This window comes from Neolamprologus multifasciatus, chromosome 4 (assembly GCF_963576455.1).
Source record: "Neolamprologus multifasciatus chromosome 4, fNeoMul1.2, whole genome shotgun sequence".
Classification (NCBI taxonomy): domain Eukaryota; kingdom Metazoa; phylum Chordata; class Actinopteri; order Cichliformes; family Cichlidae; genus Neolamprologus; species Neolamprologus multifasciatus.
In genome coordinates this window covers 19150632-19167992 of record NC_140442.1, presented here as the reverse complement: position 1 = coordinate 19167992, position 17361 = coordinate 19150632, and the positions used below count along the sequence as shown (strand labels likewise).

At 39.8% G+C, this 17361-nt stretch overlaps 1 protein-coding gene across 3 annotated transcripts; it reads right to left on the bottom strand.

Moving 5' to 3' along the window:
- Positions 1–115: 115 nt before the first annotated feature.
- On the bottom strand, positions 116–17311 carry sez6l2 (seizure related 6 homolog (mouse)-like 2). Of its 3 annotated transcripts, none has more exons than XM_085156113.1 (19): positions 17173–17311; positions 16365–16432; positions 16035–16163; positions 15721–15936; positions 11847–11980; positions 11356–11548; positions 10020–10205; positions 9717–9900; positions 8440–8603; positions 7709–7903; positions 6226–6364; positions 4532–4728; positions 3988–4182; positions 2909–3103; positions 2600–2791; positions 2385–2423; positions 2048–2165; positions 1812–1923; positions 116–1401 (listed from the first exon to the last, which is right to left on the bottom strand). In XM_085156113.1, the coding sequence occupies exons 2-19, from the start codon at positions 16417–16419 to the stop codon at positions 1372–1374; spliced, it is 2673 nt and encodes an 890-aa protein (XP_085012239.1). In that variant the 5' UTR covers positions 16420–16432; positions 17173–17311; the 3' UTR covers positions 116–1371. The 3 variants fall into 3 exon arrangements, with proteins under 3 accessions (XP_085012239.1, XP_085012237.1, XP_085012238.1); XM_085156111.1 differs by having other exon boundaries at positions 2385–2427; positions 2601–2791; XM_085156112.1 differs by lacking the exon at positions 17173–17311 and adding an exon at positions 16926–17040 and having other exon boundaries at positions 2385–2427; positions 2601–2791.
- Positions 17312–17361: the final 50 nt, after the last annotated feature.

Sequence of the window (17361 nt, the reverse complement as noted above, 5' to 3'; positions counted from 1 at the left end):
ACAGTGTGTTTCTCAAGTTGTATTTCTTACTAATATGATTAATAGACTTCAACATTTGTGTATGTGCAAATGTGTTGTGATCACAAGCAAATAACTGCACATTTCTACAAGCTGACACCATTCAACAGAGACTTTATTTCCAGTTCAGCAAATAATTTACTGTCTTCCAAAGAGTGTATTCATATATGAAGCAAAGAAATGCTACTGATGATAAGAGAATAATTAAATCTACAAAGATCAGAAACAGTCTCCAAGATCCTTCATTTGGCACAGTGAATGAGACTACATTCACTTTTCAAACAATCATTTGTAAATCAACACATAATGCATCATAGCAAGCAGCCAGATTTGTAATTTTTTATCAACATAGTGCATACAACATCAAATTTGATAACAATGATAGCTGTCAGTAACTATAATGGTAATGGAAAGATTGAGCATAAGCAATATAATTTACAATCAGTGCATGCTCTAAGCATAATGACATTCATGTCCTCACCTTTTTCTTACACGTCATGTCGTGTGGCGTCGGGTGATGATGCACTCGAGAAACAGCGAAGAATAAAATAAACACTGCCTTTGTAAACACTATTTCAACAACAGATGAAACACTTAGAGACATTAAATAATTTAACATTATATTTTGGCACTGAATTTTCATTATATGTATATAATGAAAATATATAACCTCCCACCACCATGTATAAGTGTGTGTATATATATCTGTATATGAGGCTTATATATTTATAAACCTCAGTCACTATTAAGTCAGATATTTACATTCATTTTGTGAGTGTGTGTGTGTGTGTGCGCGTGTGTGTATGAGAGAGAGTGTTTTACACACACGAAGAAAAAGTAAAGAAGAGAAAATCACTTTTTTTCCGGGATAAAATCAAACAATTCTTTCCCTGTACTATAATGATGTATTACGAGCTGCTTTAAAAATACAAGAGAAACACAGGATGTATTATGATCTCAACTTTTGATTGTTACAAATAAAGTATTGCCAAGTTCTTTAATGTTTGGCCTCATTCTGTTTTTACTATCTAGACAAATCCATTTCCCTTTACCCTTCTCCGCTCTCCAGCTCTACTCTCGCTTTTTTGTTTTTCTTTGTTGACAATTTCTTACCCTTTATAAGGCACCGGTCCTAATGATACAGGATGAAATAGGACTCACATTTGGCAGACCACCACATCAGTGCAGAAAATCAGAAGAAATCATATCCAAGGTGAATAAACCAGATATTACAGTGATGGTACAACAGAAACATAATCCAGACTTTAAAAGGGGGAGTGAGGCCTTATAATACAGAGGAATTTGTCTTCCCAAAGAATTGAATCATTCGGTGGTTTCAAGACCCTTTCTCCACTAAATGGACACTTCGTACTCCCGCGTATCCTGTCGTCAAAGTAAAAAACAGAGGACCAACTTTAATGTTGGATATGGTGTTGACATATCCTCACTGGACACTTTATTAGGTACAACTTACATTTAGCATACTTTGCTTTTAACAAGTGGTTATTTCAGTTACTGTCACCTCTCTATTAGACCAGAGCTATTTTGGTGATGCTCGGTTTTAACTTCAGCAGGCACTCTTGACCATGTCTGCTTGCCTAAATGTACCGAGTTGTGCTGCAATATGATTACCTGATTCAATACTTGTGTTATCTAGCAGCTGAACATCTGTACCTAATAAAGTGGTCGGTGAGCATGCACCTTGAATGCACAAATAAAATAGTCATTCAGTCAGATCTCTATTAAAATCAAGTGGAATAAATAATGTAAAGCAGCACCTTCTGTGTACTTACCCCTGCTTCATAAAGGGGGTTGTTGAAGTCTGACTCAACTGTGATGGGACTGTAGGAGTGCGTGTGAGAAAGAGACTTCCAGAAGTGTGGCTTCCATTCTAGTCTGCAGATGCTGTGAAAGACAAAATGCAACCACCTCCATGAACTATTCAGCGCACAGGTCATTAGGAACTGAGGTGGAGAACATTTGGAAAGCAGTGTTGTAGTGTCTACACTGCAGATGTGGAAATACTCACTTTGTGTAGTACATGTAAATTCCTCCAATGAGGAGGATGACCAGGATGATTGGCAGAATTATTGCCAAAGCAATGTTCTCACTCAGGATCTGATGGGATGGCTGGAATGACTGGGACACTGCACACCAATCAAAAGTGTTACATTAGCTTTTGGTTTGGTTATGAGCCTAAATTGTCAAACACAACAAAAATAAGGTGCTAAATCACCACATTTATATGGTATATTTATCAAATCGAAAAAATACCAGGTGCAATTGCATTTAAAATTAAAATCCCATATGTATTTGTTTTAAAGAGCATGTTTGTATTTAAGAGAGAGAAAAACAAAACAAATTACCTTCTAACTTGTGATCATCCAATAGCTCCTCATATGCCACTTCAAAATAAGAAAGAGATAAAATATCATATTTTTAAACGTTCAGGAGCTCAATGCTATATTTTTATATAGTTGACAAAATAATTGCAGGTAACTAATAATTTATAAAGTTTGAATCTAGTCAGTTTAATCATAATACAACGTTTAAAATAAAGCTCCATAGTGGTGAGCTTCACCTTTGCAAAAGGGCGGCGGGCTGTTCCACTGAGATGGATGACCAGGAACACAGCTGATGATGACCTCACCGATAAGTTCGTAGCCCTCATAACAGAAGAATCGCAGAGTTTCTCCAGCTTGGTAGGTGTGCTTGTAAAGAGTTTGGTAACCATTGTCGGGGACTCCAGGGTTTGGACATGGGTCATATTTTACTGTTCGCGGCACACAAAACACACAGAGGACAGTCACGTACGTGCAGCTGATTCAAAACATGCAGAAATAAGCTTCATAAACAGACGAGGTCAGCTGAGTGCAGGAAGGGCACTTACAGACACACTTTGGGCTGCGGTCACTCCATTTGGGGGTACCAGTGTCTCGTCCGTAGCAGGAGATTTGGCTGGGACCTTCCAGCTGATAACCCTGGTTACAGGAGAAACGAACCACTGTCCCAACGGCAAAGCCTGTTTCTGGGCGCACGGAGCGTGCTCCGTTTACCACCTCTCCTGGGTCAGGGCACTGCTGTACTGTAGGGGGCAAAATTAGATTTATAAACTACTGGACACAAACAATACAAGGTTATTATATACGACTATGCTACAGTATATTTCTAAATAACTAGGCAGCTCATTCTCTTTCTTGTGACAGTACTTTCTTTGAATATATGACATGTTTTGGACTCAACTCCAAAGAAAAGCAGATGTAAAATGTAAAGGTGAGCTCAGCGGTCAAATGTGATGTATTTTAAATATTTATACAGTACTTTCTATATATTGACAATACACACCTTATTGTAAAAATAATAGTTCCTAAGTTTTGTTAAGTTTTGCCAAATTTTGACTAATAAATGACTGAGTTGACCTTGAAGACCTTTGCGGATATAAGCCAAATTTAAATAGATTTTTAACATGATTCTACATCTTTTTAAAAAAATCAGAATTCATTCAAAACCTTTCAAGCTACCATGCTCTTCATATGGCTCTTCAGGTGAAAGCTTATAACCACATGTAACAAAGTGTCAAACCATTTCTTAAAAATAACACAAAAACAAAAAAAGAAACAAAAATTATTATTTATTTTTTTTGAAAAAAAAAAGGAACAAAAAAAGAAGAAAGAAAATTTATTTATTTATTTTTTATTTAACCTCTAAGAATCTTCTAAGAATTACAAAATTTTGAATTTCTCCATAAAATTAGGACTACACGCTGGTAAAGATAAACGTTCTTCTAAAACCATCTACACTATTAAAAGAGCTCTAATAGTGGAAAACTGTTAGGAGAAGGGAAGAGGACTTTTAAGAACCTTCAGAGAAAATCCTGGAAATGCTCTGCGAGTGATGAACTACAAACAGTTTGCATAATCTGGGTTCTCCCTCAGAGGGCCTGGCTCTTTTTCACACTGTTCGTCTTACCCTTAACGCAGGTAGGCGGACTGCTGCTCCAGGACAGGTCCCACTGGCAGGTGATTACGTCAGAGCCGCTGATGTCATACCCCGGCTGGCACTGATAGGTCAGCACGCTGCCTCTCACAGGGGAGGAGTGGGATGAGCTGATCCAGCCAAACTCAATATTAGGAAGGGTAGGGCAGGTGTCATTAGGTTCGACCTCTTCATAACACAGACAGAGGAGCAATTCAGTGACAGAAACAAAAGCAGCTGTTTGAAATCTGTTTCCTGCTGGCAGCAGCCCTCATTCAATTCAACTCAATTCAACTCAATTCAGTTTTATTTATACAGAACCAAATCACAACAGCACTAAGCTCAAGGCGCTTTTAATTGTAAGGTAAAGACCCCACAATAATCCAATTACATGACTGCTTGTGAGCAAGCACTTGGCAACAGTGGGAATAAAAAACTCCCTTTTAACAGGAAGACACCTCTGGCAGAACCAACTCTTTATATTGACCTTCTCCATATTGTATTGTGTACTTTTACAGTCATCAATTAGTGCACTTACCACGATAATGAATGAGGAAACCCTGACTCAGGATGAAGCTGGAGTCGTCCAGATCGCTCTGAAACTGGATGGCAACCTCAGACCCCCCTGAAACAACCTGGAAACGCTCTTTGGACCCCAGGTACTGGCCGATCACGTGGGACGTGAGATCACGCCCATCAAAAATGGTCAGCACATCAGTGTGACGGATATTTAAACTACGGAGTGAAGAGAAGAATAAAAGGAGAAATAAGCTTTTTTATGTGTTGTATTCTTTTTTCTAATACATATAATATCTAGTATATATAATATCTTTATATATATATATCTTTTTTCTTGTTTGTTTGCTGCTTCATTTTTAATGCTTTAAAACAATTTTCACATGTACCATGGATACAAAGTGTAACTTGAATTAAAATATAAACATGATCATGATTAAAGACAACAGTAAAAAGCCAAGATCTGTGGGACATTCGTGACCTGAATTTAACCCAAGGATGCTGATTAAATGATTTTTCTCTAATACTCATTTAATTTATTGTCAGTTCAGTGTGCTGTGTGCTGTAACTCTATTACTTTAAGGGAGAATTAAATTAAGCACATTTATTAAACTACAATTACCGCTTTGTGCTTGTATGCCTGAGCCAACACACCAAGGTACAGTTCATATTAATGTTTCCAGTATGAAGAATAATTGGAGTTGTTCCTCATCTGAGTTAAGAGCCTAGGGAAAGAGGACGCTGTTTGCTGTATGGACTGTGAAGCCTCCTGAAGCAATTCTTTGATTTGTTATGTAAATAAAATTGATTTGATTTAATTATAAAATGGAGTCTTTCTGTCCCTGTGAAGGTTTCCTTCAGGTACTCTGGTTTCCTCAAGCAGTTAGTTAACTGCAGTTAACAGCTCATTCTTAATGGGCCTTATATGTGGATATGAGTGTGTGTGGCTGCCTCTCTGTGCCAGCCCTATGATGGATTAGGGACATGTCCAGGGTGCATCCAAGCAGCAGCCTCTAAGGCTAAAAAAATAAAGTCACTGCAGAAGCTGGTTTTATTTTCGACTTCTCACCTGAGGGTGACTCCAAAATGTGAGTCATTTCCCATTGATTCCCATGTTCAAATGTTCAGCTAAACAGCATTTTGGCCTCTGTGGATAGACTACTAAAGCTTAAAGTTAGGGGCGCAGCTGCTTTGACTGACAGGTGTGCTGACACGAGCAGCTGTAGCCAATAGCTGCTGCCTTTTGGGGCATTTTTAATGAAACGCCTGTCAAACAACATATCCTGCTGCTGTACACATTGTTTAAGAGTGTTTGTGCTTTAGTTTCTGGTGAGTGAAATTCTAGTATTTTATTAATAAATCTGATAGTTAGCAATATTTAAAAATGTCAAAGAAATCCCCCCTGATGTTCGTGAGATATAGTGCTTATAAGAAGCAGATGAATGGATGTCTATATTTTCTTTTACTGAAAAGAATATGGCTCGGAGACATATATAGTTCGACAGCATGTGGAGATTTTTATATACTGTAAATAATTAGAAGCTAATCTAGAAGTTTAAAACATCTAAGATTGAAGATACTAACCTGCCTGAGTTTGGGTGGACATTTTTAAAATATTGAATAATTAAACTCTATAGTACATAAAGCATCATGCGGTCTAATTTATTTTTAAAATGCATTCCAAATACTGAAAAGAGACACAAATTAATCACTCACATCTGGACATCCAGTTCAATGCGTTTCTCCTCGTTACCATGGATTTGCCACACACAGTCTAAGCCCTTTGAGTAGCTCTGGGGCCAATCGGGAGACAGGATGGTTCCAGAGGGCTCGGTCAACTCCCCTCCGCACAGAGCTTATGGGGCAGAACAAAGGAGAGAAACTGAGGTGAGGATGCAGACTGGGAGACAGAGAATGATTAAATTGTAGCAAGGAAAAGTAGACATTAAAGAAATAAAAAGGAAATTGAGAACACACGAAATATTAATTTGGAGAAAAGAAAAGAAATAAAATAAAATTTTAAAACACATTTGCAGAAGCAGGCTAAGAAGCCTTAATGCAAACTGTCATTAGCTTACTTTCAGTCTTTTAAGGAATGATGGCTTTGACACTTTTACCTCATTACTTCACAGCAACTACAAATGTAATACAAACAGTTCAGAAAGTATGTCAGTAGGGAAGTGGCTACTCAGCAGCACTTCTATTTCAGTGTAAAGCTGCTTTCAGCTGCTCCCTCACTCTGGATATCTCCACATATTTGATTTGCTAGGCACCGGATACCGCAATATTGTTTCTGACACAACCACAAAGGGATCTGTCTCCTCCCAAAATCAAAACATGCAGCGTTTGTGTGAACTACTCCATGATGGAGTGCAGTTCTACCATTTCCCCTGTAAGAAAACGCTCAGTTTGTGCTTGAGGCCAGTGCTGGCTTCACGTAAAATGCCAGCACTAGCTTCACCAAATCCGAGGCATTAAACTGTGTTGCTGCACAGACACACGTCCAACTATAGTTATGGAGGGAGTCCAAGCTTTCGTTCAATAAATGTGATAAAAAAAAGAAGATGCAGAATGAGACTCACCATCCTTCACACACACATACAGGATGGTAAGTCTACATTTGCAATTCTAATTCAGTGAGAGAAAAACAAGGATGTGAAGACCTGGACTAAACAACCATAACTTTATAACAGGCACATGGATGCCAATCTCCTGACATTTCCTATTTCACTTTTCTGGATCAATTTTTATACAACCTACTTCTTGGTTTCTGTAAGCAGAAACAAAACACAGCATTTGGCTTTCAGAATATGTCACGTTAACGCTTAGATATAACTCTGGCACCTGTGTTTTCAGCCAGTCCTTGACCCGGTGCAAAATCTCTGCCAGTTTTAAATCTCAGTTTTCACAGCATGCTGGCAGATCAGCAGATGACACAGTCAATGTGGCTACACACGACATCTCAAAGCTTCAGACACTTATCTTTGCACAACTCACCCTAACTATCAATGAATCGAAAAACATTTTCTTACGTCACGCTAAATAAGAAATAAACAAGAATAAGTAAAGTTTATATTTTTGTTTCGAAAGATGCTTTACGGTATGAAAAGGTTTAATATTATTATACTTAAAATTAATAAACAGCGTCAACATTACCATCTTCTCTTGCAACATGAAACCGATAAATCCTTAAATGTACCTCTGCACACAGGTTCGCTGTCATTCCAGTGAGGGTTACTGGGATCGACACACTCAATGGTCCCTGAACCTTGTTCCATGACGAAGCCTGGAGAACAGGTGAAGGTGACGGTGGTTCCCAGCTGATACGTGATGTCACTGCTGCTGAAGTTTCCATGAGGCATGTAGGGCTCCCAGCAGTGCTCGTCATCGAAAGCTTAAAAAGGACGAAGGAAAAAGTAAACCATGTGTGCACATTTATAAAGATCACAGAGTGTTTCCTCGTCGTGGCATTTGATATTCAGGGAGCTGTTCTCCTTCTAGATAAAATTAGGCAGCCATCGTCATTTGATTTATTGGGGAACTTTTCAGTTGGTATGTCTCAAAATCTTGGCTAGAAAAAGCCCAGGTGTAAAAGGCTAAGAGTTTCAGCACTGAGCAGCTTCAAAGCCTTAAAGTAAATCCCACTGAAACGTGGGCAGACTGTAAGCATTCATGTGGCTCATTATGCATGTCTTTCCTGAATTATCAATAATTAACAAGGGAAAGGCTTTACTGAGATTTAACAAAATCTCCAAGAATCCATTTGCATGACTTTCTGGCTTTTTTCTCAGGCACAATGCTGACCCGTGTACCATATATTTCACAGTAATGAGGTCAGAAGGACGCTCCGCTCTGCTACCATCTTTTTGTTTTGCTGAACCTGGGAAATACCTAATGTAAGCAAAAAGGATGCAGGCTCTCTCTGCTCACCCTCATATCGCAGCGCCAGCAGCAAAGGGATGGAAGAAGAATCAGCTGTGAGCTCCAGGTACAGTGTGGAGCTCTCGCTCAGCAACCCACGTTCTGGGACGTCATCCATATCTGAGTCAAAAAGCGTTGGAGCCAGGGAACTGTTTCCACTGCGCACAATTAACCTGAAAGCAACGAGCCACAAAGACGCCACAAAGGTTAGCAGAAACGCTTTAAGGAAAGCAGGAATGTGCACAGGCTGAAGGAGGCTGAACAAGTCTTTTGCTTTGGCTACTTTTTTATTGCAAAGTGAAAGTGCGCTACGAGAGACTTTGCCTAGTGTTTTGAGAGATTTTAAAAATTATCTCTAAACAAATAAATCTTCTCTCACAATGCAAGCACATGCACATTAGTCCGCCTGGTGACGAAACTGCTGTCTATCTCTGTGTTAGCCCTGTGATCGACTGTCGACCTCTCCATGGCGCCCTGCCACTCGCTCTATGACAGCTAACCCCCTGTGACCCTGAATTGGATAGAAAAACGGATGGATTGATGGATGGAGAGATGGATGGATGAATGACCTTCAGAGAACAACCGTAGGCAAAATAAAAAGGAAAATAGCAAATTTCTAAAAAGTTTTTTTTTTTTATTATTGTATGAATCTGGGAGCTTTATCTATGACTTCAAATAGCAACTGGAAATTAAAGTGAACCTGCTGATCTTATTTTCTGCCACACACATACTGTTACAGTGCTAGATGCTCATATTAAACAGGGCCAAAGTTTCAAATAATGATACCAGTGAATGCAAAATGAATCCTCATGATTCCAAAGCTCAGGCTTTAGACTGCATAAAACATTGGTTTCCAGTGTTTCTTTGATACTCTATATGGTAATCGCAAGCAAAGTTGGATTTTGTTTGCAGAAGCGTGAAGAGAGACAAACAAATCAAGAGAAAGTGGGCTTTTACAGAGACAGGAGCTAAAATGACTCGTTTCAAACAGAGGACGAACTTAAAGGCTACACAAATGGCCAGCGTAAGATAAACAATAAGGAGTGTTTGTAACTATGAGAAAGCCAGTATAATTGAATCCTCGAAAAAAATATGAAGCTGGATACACAGCACAGTTGGTAGTTTACTCCTACAATTGATATTGGAGAAAAACAAATACTAAACACAAAAATGTAAAAAGAAAAACTTGTTATCAGTGTTGTACTCAGTGATCTTTTTAAATCAGAGCGCATTTATTCTCCATGTAATACTCTGCAATATGTGAAGTGGTTAAAACGCAGGCTTACTTATCATCATCTTCATCCAGTGCAATTCTCTCAAAGTGTAGGTGGAGTCTGTGTCCCTCTTTGGCTTCTATTAACCAGTGACAGCTCAGATTATTTCCATTGCTGTGGTTGCTTACTGATGGAGGCGGTGGGGACAGTATCCGTCCCACAGTCGCATTACGAATCCACCCCCCGCAAGACACGGCTGAGAGAAAATGAAATCCATTTAAATGAACTCAAAGCTGATCAGGTTTAAACCAACAGAGTTAGCAAAGAAGATGAAGCAGTGGGAAATTTAAAAGAAGTCTGAGTCAGTTCACTAACCAACACACTGAGGCTCAGGAGTGCTCCAGCGTGGCTGCGTCATGTTAACACAGGTCGCCACCTCATGCCCGCGGACTTGAAAACCTGGATCACAGTGGAAGTGTGCCTGACCTCCAGGATGGATGTCTGTCACTGTCACTCCACCGCCCTCAGGAGACATTGGGAATGGGCAGGACAGCAGAAAGGCTGTTGATGAAGGTTAAGCAACAGTTAAAGTCTTTAGGGGTCGCCACAGCAGTTCCTCTTCCTCCATCTCACCCTATCCCAAGCATCCTACTCTGTCACACCAACTGTCTTCATGTCCTCCTCCACTACATCAAATCTTCCCCATGATCTTCCTCTTTTCCTCCTCCCTCGCAGCTCCATCTTAACGTCCATCATCTTTGTCCAATAATAATGTATACTTTAGTATAATGTATACTATAATTTACTGGGAAAATTACTTGTTTTTCTCTGCATTTGACCCATTCACTCAGTGAAGCAGTGGGCTAAGCAGGCACTCGGGGAGCAGAGGGACGGTACCTTGCTCAGGGGTACCTCAGGGTAGCCGTTCAGTGGATTCGAACCCCCGACCTTCTGATCATGGGGCGACCACTCTATCTACTGAGCTATCCCTACCCCACCAATATATCCACTATCTGTCCTTTGTGTATGTCCAAACCAGTTAGCTAAACGTGTAATGCAGATCTTTTTCCTCTATACTCTCTACTTTATTCTTTTACTTCTACTGTGTACGCTCTGCACATCTCTTATTCATAATTTTCTTCTGCCATTTACTCCAAACACATTCTAATAAGTCGTCTATCAGGTGGTGATCTTTAAGTCCTCAGAAATCTGTTATGCTATCATCATCATGTAGCAGAATAGAAACAGAAACAGGCAGAGATGTCCAAGGTGGCACGACTGAGCAGGTGGCTGTCTCGTCACCTGCACAATTATCAGCTATCATCACTGGTGTTGCTTTTAACAAGATGCCACTGACACTTGTTATTCACCTTGAATCTTTTCATTCATTTTAATCAAAAGCGTAAAGCTCAGAGTTTCCTGGCTAAACGAGGCAGGCTTTAGAGAATAAGCGATGCACATGAAAATGTGCAGGTGAGACATTCTCATTTTAAAACTCAAAGGACAGTGACTAAATTAAAACCTGCAAATTAAAGTGAGAGAAACGTCTACCACGCTTCTGTGGTTTCACTGTGTATTTATGAAGCTTTTTATTCCAGCCACATAACACTTTACCACATTAATGTTACTAAATAAAGGTAGATAGAAAGAAAGCGCGAAAAGTTAGAGACATAAAAATGTTCTGCTTATCTTATGAAAGAGGTTGAGTTACCTTGATAGTGGAGGCTGAACATGCCGTGGTTGGTCTGACGCAGACTGCGATAGTGGATGTAAACCTGATTGGTTGTACTACGAATCACCTGACCCTGTTTCATCAGGGTCTCATTGGCTAACAGCTCTGGTCCTGATCTGCCGTATCCCATGATTGTTAGAGACTCATCCTTGGAAAGGTTAGCCTTTCTCACCTGGGGGAAAAAAGAGGACACCTCTTTTGTCTGCTGTCGTTATATAAACTTTCCTGGTAGCTTAACAGCTCATGAAGTGAATCTGCAGACATACTATACAACCTAAACTAACTCACGATTGTCTGTACAATGTTTGCAAATGCTGCACTTACAAAAAGAAAAGCTGAGTCATGGAGTCTAAATTAAACGTAACAAACACTTTCTGACAAATTTATCAACAGCAGCATGTTGGGCTTTTGTTACAATAAACTGCTTAAAAATAGCTGGCTAAGATGTTATGAATTTTAATGCACATTACCTGAATTTCCACTCCGTAACCTGCGTACACAGTAATGCTGTAGGTGCACTCCAAGGGGGAATAAGATGAAGATGTTGTGGGATCTGGAGACTCAACAACATCCTCCATGGCTAATAAAGTAGCGTTGCATTGAACTGTAAAACAAGAGGGACAGAGCAGGTGAAGAAGTAGGAAAAGTCTATGATTCAGAAAAGCTGTAGCAAACTTATATACAGGTTTTATACTATCTGCATTTTCTTTCTCAACTGGTATCTTCACAGCTAGTGAAAGCATTCTTTGATCATGACTTATTGTCAGTATCCCAGAGAAAGTGCAGTGTGTGTCGACTGATCAGCCTGATACAGTCTAGATGCGAACTTCTTGCACTCCAGTAACCTGCGTTTTGGAGGAGAACTGCAGAGTGACTTCTCTAAGTGAAAATGAGAGACGTTCCAGCATCTTAAGATCGTTTATCAATCTGCAACTGAAATGAGCAGCCATGTGGTTATCAATAAAATTTTAAATGTGTGCAGAGACCAACGGGATTGCTTAGTTTATAAATGTGGTGCTGAGTGTTTATGATTGCAAGGGTCTGCTTTAATGAAAATTAAATTTCTAATTTGGTAAAAGGTGATTACAAAAACACTTTAATCCCACACAAAGGGTAAATACTCCTCTTCTTAAGATGTAAAATGGGAGTCTGAAAGTAGGTGAAATGGATGATAAGGTGGTGCAAGTTATCAGCAACAGTACATCAGCTGGTTTAGTAAATATTAACTGACATTAATAACAAATGCGGTGAAGCACTGGCTTGGGTGACACATAATATGCTGGTTTCCCTTGGCTTAAATTATTTTATTGACTGACAAAAACCGCTGCTACGCATCAGTAAAATCAAATTACTGACGACCACTTACACAGAAATGATCTCTGGGGAGGAAACAGGCTTCACAATCTATTTGGCAAAGACTGAACAGAAACAAAGAAGGGGTTGCTCGCTGGGTAAAGGACTATAAAAACCCCACTAAAAAGACGGCATGTGGTTTTTGGCACCTTGTTTAATGCAGCCATCCTTATGTAGCCTCATACTTAATGTAATGTGATTCTCAACTCTTAGCAAGAAAGCGACGGTTTTGGGAAGGTCACTTCTGAAATACATGCGTTACAAATTACTAGTTTAAAGTGCAAATAGTAGAGAAACATTTAAAAATGAATCTAATTATTACAGTGACTTATTAAATTTAATTACTCTTTGATTACTTTTATGACAAATGTTTCAAACTGAGCAGGAAAGTTGTAGGCGGCAGCTGAAGCCCACTAAAAGATATTCCCGTCGGACTATACAGCAACCTGATTTGTCGACTGTTTGCAGGGATGGCATACTCAGGTTAATTACAGCTATGCACATTCAAATGGAGCCCCTTTTGAATGTAATCATATATTTTTCTTAGTAACATTTATTCTAAAACGGAAACATCTCCAATTACTCACCAACACAAGAAAGCAAATAAGCCCATTACCCAGAAAGCTCAAATGTGCGATAATGTTGCAATAAGCAATGAACATGTTTGACACCTTTGCCAGGCTCCTCGAGAGATGTTTGACAGAAGGCTGAAATCCCAATTAACACTAAAGACGCAATAAAACCCCGAGAGGAAGCAGGTGACAAACACACTCTCTCTTTGTGTCTTTCACACACACACACAAAAACACACACGTCTCGCAGATTGTTCATCTTCTGTGACATTTCTCTTCCCACATATGGTGTAAATCAGCTGACCTCCCTCCTTCAGCTCAATCAAATTTCCCAACTCTTGTTTGTGCTGTTGCTGTATGAATCTCATCCATCTCCAATAAGAGCCTCACGGGCACCGGAGCCCACAGAAGTGCATTTCTGACTATCATTTGTACAGGATGTTGGTGCACTCTTCACCACCCTGTATCAGCATGCTTGCCATGAGACAACGATTTCTTACAGGTGCTGTTACCAGTATTTAAAGGTTAATGGTTGCTTTTTTCAGTTATTTCATTTATTTATTTATTTTTGCATCAACAATGGGAAGATAAACAGTAGAATTAGACTTCATTGTTAAGATTAGTCTGGTTACAGTGAACACAGTGAACACCAATGACCTCCTTCCAGATGCAAGTCCCCTTTGTGTAATTAAACTGACTTGCTAGGCATAAACTGTTTTTGTGGAGTTATTAAACAAAACTAAAATAAAAATGTTAAGCTACTTTCAGTTGCTCCCTTATTCACAAGCAGATATTTGGCAGATTTTTACATCAGCTGCCTTTCCTGATACAGCCCAAAGGGCTTGTGACTCCCAAGCATCAAACTGTAGCTCTTTCACTTTTCAGGCAACTGTGTAAACCACTAAGGAGCCACTAAGTTTATTTTGCGTGTAAGTCTCAATGAGGCTTGTCTGGGAAGTTCCCTGCGAGACGCAAAAAAAGAATGGAAATCAGCTAAAATATCATGTATGCTCCTTCACACTGAGTTGCTCTATATTTGCTACATTACGCTTACAGTTTATTTGCTCAGGCTGAGTGTTATTTGCCTTCGTGTCAGAATAGAGAAGCTGTGACACTGTGAGTGTGGAGGGTCACTGAGGTGGGCACTATCCCTGCGATGGCACAAACAGGAGTGTGTGTTAAATGTTTATCATATCATCTAATGCATGCCAAAAGTGAGTAACTAAACAATTTAAATACCAAAAAATGACTTATTTAATTTGCAGTGTGCAGGTTTCACATCTTTTTTTTTTTCAAAGAATCACAGATCCAGTCAACAAGGTCTCTGTTATCCTTTGGGAATGACATAATTATAATAAATATTACATGAGCTTTAAAAATGTTTTTTTGAGAAGGGGCACTTCCTGGATTCAACTCATTTCTATTTGAGGTGCTTAAATATAAAAAAAATGTCAAGGCACTCCCTGTGCAAAATAAAGCTAAATTTAAGCCTAAATCTACCTTCTTTACTTCAAAATAAAAGCATTTTGATTTTATTTTTAAACCTGAGTGCCTTTTTACAATATTCAAGCTTATTTTTTATTAGTTTGAATCACCAGTGTACATCAAAGACGGAGCTAAGTGGAGGAAAATCTTTGTCCAGGATTCAATTAGGAACAGGCTAAGAGCATCTCTCCAGATTTTGAGACAGAGGATGAACAGCCTGTTTATCCAGCCTTTCTTCACTGTCATTCATTCCTATACTAACCATCAGATACAAAGATACACAAGCCCATGGAAGGCATATTATTGATAGATCTGGCTAAAAAACCCCATCTGAAAACAATCTGGGCTGGTAAACCAATCTGTTTTTGCTTTGCTTTGGGATTACTGAAGAGCGACAGAGACAACAGGTGGTCGCACTCTCAACATCAAACAGGTAAGTAGGAGTACACTTCATCAGCCTCTTCTTCATCAAGTATTCAGTGTATACACTGATTCCTTTGTGTCACGAATCCTGAAATGTAGAAACAAAGGAAGCACAGTATTGCTGCAGGAATTAGACCAGAAACATGCACAGATGTCTGCACTGACTGCACTTCTATTGTTACTGAAAATGGAAAAATATTCTCTCTTTAGCACTAAGCTAAAATTCCTTATATATATAAAAAAATCTGTGGATCTGAATATGTGTCATAGCATTGCTTTACATTATTATTAGTTAAATGCCAAAGTTTAAGCATGAACATTGAGTCACTAAAGACTGTTTAAAAAAACAAAAAGTATATTTACATTTACCTTGTGTGGCAAAATCTTCTTGAAAGTGAAGCAGGGAAGTTGAAGTTGTGATTGGATTCAGTAGAAACTTGCAGTTGCTGTGGATCATCACATCGCAAAACAAACAAGACTCAGGGGAGGGAAGATGGGAAAACACAATTACCTGGCATGTGCATTGTGGTTATGGTGGTTGTGGTAATCAGAGTGGTAGTTGTCTCCTCCTCTATGGGCAGCGGGGACATGGTATTCCTCGATCCTGTTTGGCTAGCAGCTGAAGAGGAGCTTAAAGCTGTTGTCAGCAGCCCTGGTGACATGGCAGTGGCTGTTGACTCAGTCTGCCCCATCCCGGGTGCAGCCTGAGTCGGATTGGTGGTGGTACCTGCAGAGTCCAAGAGTTTGATTAAATGTGTGTCATTTGCAATGTACAATTACTATAGCTGCATTAATTAAACTATATAAACAGCATTATTAGTGTACCTGTGCCTGCAGAAGCACGTCCCAAGTATTCCTTACTCTGCAGGGCAGCATGGATCATGTCGCCCAGTGGGTAGGAGTCCGGGGGGGATGTTGGTGGTGTATCAGGCTCAGGAGTCATAAAGCTCATCCCTGGAAGAGGCACACAGTTAGTTTTTGTTGTTGTTGTTGTTGCTGCTGCTATTTACAGCAAAAGGGAGAAAAGACATTATTTTTCCTAAATATGCAAGAAATAAAATATCTCAGTCCACCATGTGCCTGCTGTAACAACAAGCATGCATACATTTAAGACCACATACACACACACACACACACACGCACATAGACTGTTACCTGAAACTAGGTGGATCAGTGTGACAGACAGCGTCACAAGGCGAGTGAACCCCATGGTTATGGATGACCTGGGAAGGTTAAAATGAACGGATCGATTAGTAAACTGTCATGTGATCATGTAATTAGGCGGCTGCATTTTGTAGGTTACTGTAATGATTATTAATAGCTTGTGATGGCTGCAGGAGGCTTAATCCGGAGGAGTGGTAATGAATAACAAATTGTTAATCACAGCAAATTCGGTCGCAATTCAGCACATGTTTACATCACAGGCCACTCGGATCGGAACATCACCGCGATACCGTAAAATCTCATCTCAAAAGCCATTTCGTTTTATAAAGCGTAGAAGCGTAAATGTCTATTTATTAAAGGCTGTTGTTACAGGTGTTGATGTGGAGAAGAAATGAACCAGGTAGGCCCACACGTCGCACAAGGTATAAGGTTAAATATTCAGCCTTCCCTCTGATTTTTCTCATTCAAATCTGCAACAACATGCCGAAAATGCGCTATTCCAAAAAAGCGAGCGAGCCTGTGATCGCTGCTTGCCCAATTTGAACACGATACCTGTTCACTGCAATGTGTGGAAAAAAAGAGGAAAAAAGGGAAAAAATAACCTCCTCTTGCTATTCGAGGCGTTTCCTTCGGTGAAAATGCCAGCTTGGTGTGTGACAAAATGATGGGGCTCTGCGAGGCAGCTTCTCTCGCACCTCCCTCGGCCCTCTTTTGTGCGGAGGACGATTTTTGACACCAGTCATCGCTACCGTGAGACCAGCAACCATCTCAGCAGCGCTTAAACGTGCCTACCACTTACCTTTGTCTTCCAGGCGGCGTTTAAGTATTCTTTATCCTGGCGAGTATCCTGTTGCTTTAGGCCGAAATACGGCGGGCTTTGCGCTGGTGAGATGCCCCTGGCTGGTTACCGTGTGGTTGACGCATTCGGCTATGATGTGAGGGCATTTGCGTTGAAGCGCCAGGTGCACCCTAGCGGCGAAATGTTGTA

Bases quoted from the DNA above. Each gene is read 5' to 3' on its own strand.
- sez6l2 (XM_085156111.1), bottom strand. From the start codon at position 16,419: ATGGGGTTCACTCGCCTTGTGACGCTGTCTGTCACACTGATCCACCTA. The intron at 16,164-16,364 runs GTAACAGTCTAT...TGCCTCTTCCAG, and splicing joins ACTGATCCACCTAGTTTCAG to GGATGAGCTTTATGACTCCT. The intron at 8,604-9,716 runs GTAAGCCTGCGT...CGTTGCTTTCAG, and splicing joins CTGGATGAAGATGATGATAA to GTTAATTGTGCGCAGTGGAA.